Raw genomic sequence first — 10,980 nt, forward strand, 5'->3', positions numbered from 1 at the left:
CACTGATCAATGTAATGAATCAACACAATCTCTAGCTTTGAATGAAGGCAAATAAACATAAACAGGATCAACAGAGAATAGAGTTGATGCTGTGGGACACAACAGTTCATTACGGCTAACAGTGCGAATATATTCCATTCAGCTCATTACATAGTGTAGAAGATCATGGCATGAAGTGTTTTATGTGTAGTAAAGATAGTAATCTGAATTATTGTCCAAATAGTAAAATCATTTATTTTATTTGAGTGTACACTATTTTATTACAGCATCCACTGTAATCAGTCCATTATACCTTTAAAATGTACCTTTCACCTGGAAATGTGGAAACAGAGTAATGTTTAAATTGATTAGAGGAACTATTAACTAAAGTACTATTTTACAGTACTAGCAGGTTTAGAGTAGTACTTTACAGTACTGGGGGTCTAGTGCACAATTGTACAGTACTAGAAGTTTCTGAAGTACTATCTGTACTATTTTGGAGTAGTATGTACAGTACCTGTGGGTTTTGGCGTACTACTTGTACAGTACTAGCGGTTTCTGAAGTACTATCTGTACTATTTTGAAGTACTATTTACAGTACCTGTGGGTTTTAAAGTACTACTTGTACAGTACTAGCGGTTTCGGATGTACTATCTGTACTATTTTGGAGTACTATTTACAGTACCTGGGGGTTTTAGAGTACTAATTGTTAAGTAATAAAGGTTTCTGAGTACTATCTGTACTGTTTTGGAGTACTATATACTATTTACTATTTTGGAGAATATTTTAGAATACTGTCATTTGTAGGGCAGTATTTTTACAGTACTATGGTGTTATAGCGCTAAAGTTCCCTGGTGGTCTAATGGTTAGGATGCGACTCTCTCACCGCTGCGGCTCGGGTTCGATCCCCAGTCAGGGAACCAACCCCAGCCATTAGGGTTGCACAAGCCAGTGCACTCTTAGCCCGGATAAATGGGGAGGGTTGCGTTAGGAAGGGAATCCACATCCACAAAACATGCGTCAAATCAAACATGCGGATGATCCGCTGTGGCGCCCCCTAATGGGAGAAGCCAAAAGAAAGTAAGTATAGTGTTATAGTGCTATTTTACAGTATTTAGGGTTTACAGTTATATTTTACATTATTGTCTTTTTAATTAGTGTTATTTTACAGTCCTGGGGGTCCTAGAGTAACAATTTACAGTACTGTGTGTTTTATAAGTGTCCTCTGGGTTTTAGTGTAATAGTATACATTACCAAGGGTCTTAGAGTACTATTTTACAATACTATTGGTTTTAGAGTATTATTTACAGTACATGAGCTTTTAGAGTGCAATTTCACAGTATTTATGTGTTAGAAGTCTTATTTTACAGTATTTATCTGTGTTAAAAGTCTTATTTTACAGTATTTATCTGTTTTAGAAGTCTTATTTTACAGTACTCAGGGTTTTAAAGACTATTTTGCAGTAATGGAGGTTTCAGAGCTCTCCTTATACAGTACTGGGGAGTTTAGTACTGTAAAGGCACATGACGGAAAACCTCCAACAAGTGTCTGTAAGTTTTTGCAAAAATTGTATTAAATCTCACACTGAAAGAGTTTATGGAGTTTCTGATTGCTCTCAAATTAAAGGCATTTTTTTACAGTTAAATATCGTAAAAACCCTGCACCTTTCCAGTATTGTATACAAAATTTAATCTATAAATGTTGTAGGATATAGTAGTGTATGGTCAGGGAGTGTGATAATAAAGCTGTAGGATATTAATTCAGTCCTCATGCCACTCCTCATGATATTTCCCCCAACTGCCAGTGCGTAATTAATGGTTAGGGAGTTAACGGTGCCAAAACATTTAGGTTCCTCTGCTCTAAAGGGTGCAATGTGTAATTTGGTGATTTAGGGGGAATAGATGGTTATAATAGTGTCTTGCGCACACACATATACATACACACACACACACACACACACACACAGCAGCAGCTCCATGCTGAAGCTCAGCGTGCGCTCTTTAGATAAATGAAACGCCGCACACACTCTTTACCTTGTCGGTTCAACCCCGTGGTTTCCTTTAAGATTGCGTTGTGTTTGGGGCACGAGCTTCTTCACTCTCCGCGTCTACACACTCGCGCTGAACTACATCGAGTGCGCGCGCGCGCTCGCGGCTGCTCAACACACACACACACACACACACACACACACACACATGCGCGCGAAACCTGAGAGTTTACTTCAGGTACCATCACCATCTTACCAGCGCGCGCGCATACACACACACACACACACAGATGCGCGCGCGCGCCCCAGTCTCTGGCACTCTGCGCGTAATGGGAAAGTTAGCTGTTAGGGAAAGATTGCTGTTGGGAAAACTTTATCTAGGAGTGGATTCATTCTGACACACACACACACACACACATTGTGGCACGCGGCAGGACGGCTGCAGTCTCTGCTGTTGAATTCTCGATTCTGATTGGTCAGAAGTTTAATTGATTTTCTTTCAATTAATTCACTAGTCGTCGTTTCTACGGTAACAATAAGATTACGTCACCACACCACTCCAGATGTTGATAGTTTTCTTACAATAGCATGATTTAAACTGTTTAATTACAGACTTTTTGTTTAATAAAAAGTCTTGTACGTGTGATCAGATGTAAGTGTATATTTTAATGTTTAATGACAGTGTAGGATTTATGCTGGGAAAATGTTACGCCTTCCAAACATGGAAGTGCCTGACATTAGACAACACGTGCACACACACACACACACACACACACACACACACACACACTTTCCTGTGTATGGTGATTTCTTCACAGACATGGCGCCCAGTTATGACTTGTACTGCAGGATCATCAGTGCACACCACAGCCTGTTAAAGTGTGTGTGAATTTATGGGAGTGTTGGAGCTGACATCTGAGCATCGAGCGAACGCTGTATGTGTTCAGTCTGTGTGCAGGACTTTTATACACACTGTTGACAAAATATACGCTTCAAATAATTCAACTGTTTTACTCATTCAAGAAAAACACCATATTTATATGGGCAAAAGTATTGAGACACCTGTATGTGGCTCTTCTCCACTGCTACCACAAAGTCTTTGGATGCAGTGGCACCTTCATAAATAAATCACTCTGAGGTGAGATTTTCCATGTGCACTGATCTGGGATTCAGTCTCATCTGTCTGAACCTTAATAACAGCCACCTAAGCAGAAACAATAAAACTGATCCCTGGTCAGAGTAATAGCAGTAATAAAATAGATCAGCCTCGCTCCTCCTTTTCCATCTGTTTTACTTGTTAAAACAAATCCAAAACGATCGTATTGGTGGATATGATATATGTGTACGGTTATTTAGGTCGTCTACATACAGATCAGCAGATCAAGAACTTTTGTTTTCGACAATCTGAGGAGAAAAAAAGGATATTTTGTGAATAGAGTGCTTTCTTGTTCAAGTGGACATCTTCCAAGCAGCCTGGTCATGTTCTCGATGTATGCACAATGAGATTTCTCAGACATTTACAAAAAAAAAAATCAGAATTCCAACAGACCACCCAATCTGAACAGTTTATCTCGAGATCTTTGTCAAATGTCACTACTGAAATGAAGATTTATTCATGACCCATCTGTACTAAGTGTCGTTTCATTCTGGGTTCTGGTTTGATTGTTCTGATTGCACAAGTGTAGAACATTTTGGGTCTTTCTTTTTTGAACATTGAGTCCCCATTTGCTATTATAATACCTTGCTCTCTTCAGGAAAGATGTTCCACTAGATTTTGAAATGTGCTCATTCAACCACAAAGGTTTTTTCTATGGTCAGGTACTGATGTAGGTGAGGTGAGGAGGCCTGAGGTGCAGTCAGAGTTCACATTCTTCTCAAAGGTGTTTGAGTTTGAGGTCAGAACCCTATTGTGCTGGAACAGATTTGGGTTTCCAAGTTCAAGCAAAGGGAAAACCGAATGCTTTAAAAGACACCATTGTGCATCTTTAACTTTGTGATAACAGTTTAGAGAAGGAGCACAAATGGACGTTTTTACAAAAGAAAGTGTACATTTTCCATAACGTTCAGACATAAAACACCAAATCACTGAACCTAAACAAACCCTGATAACGAGTAAAGGGTGAGGCTACAAAACAGGGCTAATTAAAGTGACAAGATGTGAGTGATTAGTGACATATGACCAAGTCATGTGAGAGTGAAGTGGCTGATTGGGATAATCCTGATATTGACTGATTTTCTAGAACAACAGCCGTATCTATAGAGCACCACTAAAACTCAGGATTATGTTCAGATGTTCGTAATGTGCTAATATATCATCATTTCTCTAGTAATAGCTCATTCACAGGGACCTGTATATAAGAGAGAGAAAAAGGGGAGACTCTAGTGAGAAAACAACTGACTACAGCTGCTTTAACAGGAAATCATGCAAAACTGACATTTTATCATATTAAATATGTAAATGTAACTATAAATGGATATTACATAAATTACATCCTGTTTTTTAACTAGTAAATAATTCCTGTGGTTTAAGAGGAATTGAAAGGTTCAGAACAGGCTGTCGTTTAGAAAGTAATTAACACCCACATGACAATGTTTATTTTGCTATAACCACACATCCTGACACACACATATACTTATTAATACTTATTATTCATGCTTGGTGTCTGAATTCTGCTTTGACTGGTATTCAAGAAAACAAATCGAATCTTTCTAAGTATTGAAATCTATAGCCTTCAGTTCAGCAGTGTGCATGTCTACATGTCAGATTCATCACACACTTGACTTATAGACATGGCGCCGAATATTAGTCAGCGGTATTTGTGGTATTACAAGTGTGAAATGTTACTCTGTTCAACAAATATTCTGTCAATTCCACCTGCTCTGAACACACCTGTCACCACAACTTTCACTTCCACCATCCCTCTTCATTAGGGAGCGTTAGTCTTTGTGTGTCATGAGAGCTCTACCTGCTGGTCAATGCATCACACTGCAATGCTACTGCATTTTAAAGACAATGTTTAACAACTACTTGTGCATGCAAGCCACCTGCAGTGCGTGAATGCATAATGGAAACATACCAGTTCACCAAAACACTAATCATGATCCCTCCAGATCTGCTAGTTTACCTGTTTGCAAATGGCTTAACTTAACAAACAAGCTTTCAACCTAAACTTGAACAGTGAGACTTTATCTAAGTCACTAATTGGAGGACAGTTCCATAACTGTGGGACTTTGTATGAGAAAACTCTGCCCCCTGCTGTAGCCTTTTTTTATTGTAGGTACTAACAAAGAGCCTGCACTTCCCTGTTTGAAGTAGACAAATCATAAAACACATCAAATAGCCAATGAGTGTGGACAAGCTGAGGTGATGCGGTCATATCTTTTTGACTAATAAACATAAGGACTCTTACAGTTGCATTCTGGAACTTGATGTAAGGTGTAATAGTTCAACTGAGAGGGAAAAAAAGCATGAACAAATTTTTTTCTGCCTCACGCAATGACATTTCTTATTCTAACAATATTTTTAAAATAAATGTCAATAAACACACTAAGCTCTTTTACTGCTGCATATGATATTAAAGCTTATTAGCTGCGTGTGGAACTATAACAAGTATCTGTATATCACAGCAGCTAGCTGTGTGGTAGCTTTAGCTAATCTCTTTTTATAAAATGAATGGCTTTATTGTCGAGCTCCAGTCTAACCGCCCTGTCTGCAATGCAAGAGTCAAAATCTACATAATGAATGTTTTTTCGATACTGAAATGAAAAACACTTGACAAATCCTGTTTACTGGACCACTCCTGCTGTGCATCACCCGCATCACAAGCTTAAAGGTCACCTTGAAACTCCATACAATCTTATCTATATAATACCATTGCTTTCTATACTATACTGAGAAAGATCAGCACAGATCCTGTGTAATTCCTCAGTGGTCCATCCATCCTCTTCCCTTCCATAAGAACAGATCCCATAGCACATTCCTCCTCAGGCTTGTTAGAGAGTTCAGCGGTGGAAACAAGCTAAACCGTGGTCTTAAAAAAGAAGGATGATGCCAGTGGTCTACAGTAAGGATTCGCGGTGGCACAAATTCTTTTCAGAATTTCAGTTGAAGAAATATAAACTTCTGAAATTTGAAGATTAGCCAAATAAGATTGTGTTCAAATTATGTTGAAAAAATTATAGTGTTAAAAGATGACTAAAGTTACAATTTAAATAATCATTTGTGTATCGCACTTTTCATATCACATTCACATTCATCACATTCAGACTCTCTTCAAAAGCTACCAAAGCATTCAAAGCATCACAGCCAGTTTCTTCCCACAAGCCATCAGACTCCTCAGTACAACGAGACTAATCTAATACTCACATACACACTTTCACTGCAATATTTATGCACAAATACCCAGTGCTGAATGATCACCAAACGTTCCATCTACAGTATTTATTATATTGAGAATTCATTTGCACTGTCTCAGACTGAACTCTGTGTTGTGTTGTTGTACTTACTGTTTGCAAATGTAACATCAAATTTACTGTATGTGCGTCTGTTCTTGTTTGTTTTGTGTTACGTGGTTGTATGTAGTACCTTGGTCCTTGAGGAATGTATTTTGGGGTCACTGTGTACTGTACTTTTTTGGCTGAAATGAAAATAAAAGTCACTGAATTTGGCTTGACTTGACATGAAGGTTTAAAAAAAATGTCTCCTCACACAAAACCAAGCTTTCCAAACTCATTCATGTGGAGTTTCCTCTGCACAAGTCTCGGTGTTAGGACCGAGCACATAGATATAAACCTGGGTTTTTACTTTACAACAGCGTTACAATCAGAACTGCAGTTGTAGAAAATTAATCGAACAGAGAGTTCAGGAGCGCTATAATATCATTTCATTAAAACCAGCTCCTGCTTTTAGGCACATTTAGACAACTTTCATTTCTTCATATATACTCCAAAGGTTGTCCGTTTTCAAACATGACCACTATCTGCCTATTCCAGTCTTCCTAACTCACCACAAAATGCCTTCAATACCCCTGCCATTAACCCATGCTCCTCATGGTGAGAACAATGTGTGGACATGCTGATACTCTCCTCCGAGAACGATTAAAGCTCAGCCTCGTCACTCAGTACATCAGCCTCCAGACCTTGTATGGGCCATGAGATTGTCAGATGGATCTGTCTGTCCCTCTAGTTTTAGCCTGAGAGGTCTGGATGTGGATATAAAACCAACTGGAGATTATTTCCCTCTGCCTCATTTCACATCTTCCTTCTCATCCATCTGATCCGGCTGCTTTTTAACATGGCACCAAAAAAAGTAGAACTAAAGAGGGAGATGAATAAAACGTCTGAACCGGAGAAGCCAAAGGAGCCTGACTTTGACCCAAAGAACATTGCAGTGAGTAATTCAGATAATAACTAGGTCATTATAGATGGATCAGAGAAATCATTAATAAAGTTCTAAAGAAGAGATAGAGCTTTATTCTATCGCTTCCTATTCGTTTTCAGTTTGTTTCAAAAATGCAACCAGGAGAGAAATAATATTTTTCTACCATTGTTAAATGTACCAGTCCACTATATGGATTCCAGTATTTATTTATTTTTATTTGTAAGGTTGTGTTTTAATCTTCATCTTCACTGGCGTACAGTAAATTCTTTCATCTGATTGGTCAGAAAATAATTATCCATTATTATTGCTGTACTAAAAGCTTGTTTGCTGTCATTATCATGGTGGATGCTTCATATACCAAAGTACAAATCTTGGTAATATTTTGTTTAGCATTTTTGGGAGAAGTCTCCAGTTTTAGCGCTTTGCAACAGTCTGAGGTAAAACTGGATCTCCATATAAGAGGAGTACAGCATAATGTTGATAACAAAAACTTGGACCAATTACACCACCCTTTCATAATTTTTTTTCCTATAACTATTAGGGGAAATTATAATGATTTACTGTTTGGATTGCGAGAGACAATGTGTAACACTGAGTGGAATCTTCTGATATGGCGTTGGCCAGAGGTCATTGGTTTCCCATTTTCCTCTCTGAAAATTCAAGATCTTGACATCTGCTTCCACAGATCTGCTTTTCCAGAGAGATACATTCCATCCCAATAAATCCAAATAACTCCACTGGCATTTTATTCAGAATATCCACTGCAGTCTGCATGTCTCTCCATTCCATGTTCCTCTACATCCTTCTACACAATTGCTGTTGAGCTCTCTTGTTGGAGTCTAACAAGCCTGTGATCCAGGATTAACCCAGTCTTTTCTCTAGGGATGGAGCAGAAGGATGGAGTTTCACAGTCACTCCCCTAATTCTGAAAACAGCTGTCTGTTATTCTTAGATTGTGTAATTGGTGGTGGAAATGTGGGAATGATCTCGAACAGGCTGCTTCTTCTCAAGGGTATGGTGAGCATCTGTAGAACTGATGAGTGCAGGGCAGACAGTTGGGTAACATTTGGTAGAGACTTGGTGTGGGTGGTTCTTCCACTGCGGCTCTCGCAGAAACTCAGAAGTTGTTCACAGTATTGCACAAGTGGCCACAACATTTAGTTAAAATCTCAACCCTGTTAGAAACCCACGTTCGGTCTAAAAAGCTCTAATATGAAAATTTAAACTCCATCTAGAAACTGAGGGTTCCTTGAGAGTTCTTCGAATGTCTTGGATGATTGTTTGCTTGTTCTTGAGTTCTCTGGTAGCAAAACACTCTGGTGTTGTTTCCTATATTAAAACTTTAAGGTGTCCTCTAAGGTATAAACTGAATAACTATTAAACAATATTTTGTCCACATAGTGCAGATGACCAAATGAGAACAGATAAGGAAAACTAATATGGACCAATCCAAAAGATCAACATGTTGTCTGTTTCCTTTCTTCTTAGATTGAGTTCACAGCAGATCAGATTGAAGGTAAGATTATACTTGTTTAATTGTGGTCCTATTGCCAAACTCATGTACGTATTATACTGTTTTATCTCAATAATTTGTGAATTAAAATATCCTTCTATAAAGCTCTGATCTCAACCCTATTGAAAGTGGAATGCGATGTTTAAAAAGCACCTTATACAGTATTTGGTGTCTTATGCTCAGGTGTCCACAAGCTTTTAACAATATAGTGTATCATTTACTGAGGACAATTTAGGGGACCTGTTATAACTTTATTATGGGTTTATTCTCTCTTCTGACAGAGTTTAAAGAGGCCTTCATGCTGTTTGATCGAACACCCAAAGGAGAAATAAAGATTTCTTATGGTCAGTGTGGAGATGTGATGAGAGCTTTGGGCCAAAACCCTACCAACGCTGAGGTCATGAGGGTGCTGGGTAAACCCAAACCTGAAGGTGAGAGGTTCAAGACTGCTGCAGTTGCACTTTTTGGTTTACATTGTCACTTTTTAAAATCTAGATATGATCTAATTATCATTCAAGGTCCTGAATTAAAAGCGATCAGTGTATCTGATTGTCTCCTAACTTTATCTTCAGAACTGAACACCAAGCTCATGGACTTTGAGACGTTCCTGCCCATGTTTCAGCATGTGTCCAAGTCGAAGGACCGTGGAACATTTGAGGACTTTGTGGAGGGTTTGCGAGTTTTTGACAAAGAAGGAAATGGCACCATAATGGGAGCAGAGCTTCGGCATGTTCTACAGACTTTAGGTAAATAAATTCAGTTGAATTTGTAGAGCGCTTTTAAGCATGGAGATGGTCACTGTGCAGCTTTACAGAAATAAATGATGCAATAATCAAATGTGATTGACAAGTAAAATATCTACATGAGTGATTTCCCCACATAAGTGGTTCTACAGGGTTCATTTAGATCTACAATGCATTCAGGGTTCATTCAGTGCTACCATTCCTTCACTTGAACTAGGAGACCCAAACCTGTTCCAGCATGACAATGCCCCTGTGCACAAAGCCAATTCCATGAAGATCTGCTTTACATGGGTTGGAGTGGAAGATCTTCTTACCTTTTCACCTACATCACTACCTGACTTTACTAAAACCCTTCTACACAAAATCAAGTGGAACATCTTCCCATTAGAGTGGAGGCTATTATAAGAGCAAAAGGGAACTAAATGTGTAATGGGATTTTCAAAAAATAGCTTATCTCAATCTTATGGTCTTTTCCATATAGTGTACGTGCTTCACTTTCAGCAACATTATAAAAAAAGGTTGTAGTCGGTGTAGTGAAATGTGCGTTGTAGTGAATTCAGTCCATTTCCTGTAGGAGAGAAAATGACAGAACAGGAAGTTGAACAAGTGTTGGCAGGACAGGAGGATGCCAACGGCTGTATCAACTACGAAGGTAACATCTCTGCTTCAGCCTTATTCTGGATCATATCCTTCAAAAATACAACTGCATCATATGAAGGATTATTGTTTCTTTTTTCTTACAGCTTTTGTCAAATACATCATGGCTGGATAAATGAGATATCAAAGGTGAATCATTGGAGATACGACATAATAGCATGGATTGTCTCCAGTGTAGTGGAGCATGTATCTGATACACACTTGTGTCTCTTTTAAGATTCAATCCTGCAGTGTCCAGAAGTCACAAACACACTGGGGAATAAACACATATGCCTACAAAACATTTATTTTTGCCCCGACATGTTTTACTTTTTTAAATATTTGGTATGTTCTTGAATAAATGGTTTGAATAAATGGTGTAATGATGTTTGTGTGGGTTTGTTTCAGGTTCTCAGAGTTTCATCTACAACCTGAATTCCTGATATTTACCAAATATTTTTAGTCTCTTTAGCACCCCCATCAGGCCAGAGCAAAAACTACAATATATGTCCTGCACTTTTAACTCCATCAGCAAAAAAACACAAAAGACAAAAAAAAAAAAGGGAAAAAATTCTAATTTCTACAATTAACAAAAGATGAAGAGAATTTGATATCAACATAGAAGATATAACTACAATACCTCATTTTCACGTCGCCCTTTATTACATATTTATTACAGATTCTCTCTCTCTCTCTCTCTCTCTTCTCTCTCTCTCTCTATCTCTCTCTCTCTCTCTCTCTC

General features: G+C 38.3%; 1 protein-coding gene across 2 annotated transcripts; it reads left to right on the forward strand.

Moving 5' to 3' along the window:
- The first annotated feature begins 7,259 nt into the window (after positions 1 to 7,259).
- On the forward strand, positions 7,260 to 10,551 carry myl4 (myosin, light chain 4, alkali; atrial, embryonic). 2 transcript variants are annotated; one of them, XM_046844091.1, is made up of 7 exons: positions 7,260 to 7,355; positions 8,835 to 8,862; positions 9,141 to 9,290; positions 9,432 to 9,605; positions 10,177 to 10,254; positions 10,346 to 10,388; positions 10,477 to 10,551. In XM_046844091.1, the coding sequence occupies exons 1-6, from the start codon at positions 7,260 to 7,262 to the stop codon at positions 10,372 to 10,374; spliced, it is 555 nt and encodes a 184-aa protein (XP_046700047.1). In that variant the 3' UTR covers positions 10,375 to 10,388; positions 10,477 to 10,551. The 2 variants fall into 2 exon arrangements, with proteins under 2 accessions (XP_046700047.1, XP_046700046.1); XM_046844090.1 differs by having other exon boundaries at positions 10,346 to 10,551.
- The last annotated feature ends 429 nt before the right edge of the window (positions 10,552 to 10,980 follow it).

The sequence above is a fragment of the Silurus meridionalis genome, chromosome 29, assembly GCF_014805685.1.
Source record: "Silurus meridionalis isolate SWU-2019-XX chromosome 29, ASM1480568v1, whole genome shotgun sequence".
NCBI lineage: Eukaryota > Metazoa > Chordata > Actinopteri > Siluriformes > Siluridae > Silurus > Silurus meridionalis.

Coding starts and splice junctions, on each gene's coding strand:
- myl4 (XM_046844090.1), top strand. CDS start 7,260: ATGGCACCAAAAAAAGTAGAACTAAAGAGGGAGATGAATAAAACGTCT. Junction 8,863..9,140: donor CACAGCAGATCAGATTGAAG/GTAAGATTATAC, acceptor CTCTTCTGACAG/AGTTTAAAGAGGCCTTCATG. Junction 9,291..9,431: donor GGGTAAACCCAAACCTGAAG/GTGAGAGGTTCA, acceptor CTTTATCTTCAG/AACTGAACACCAAGCTCATG.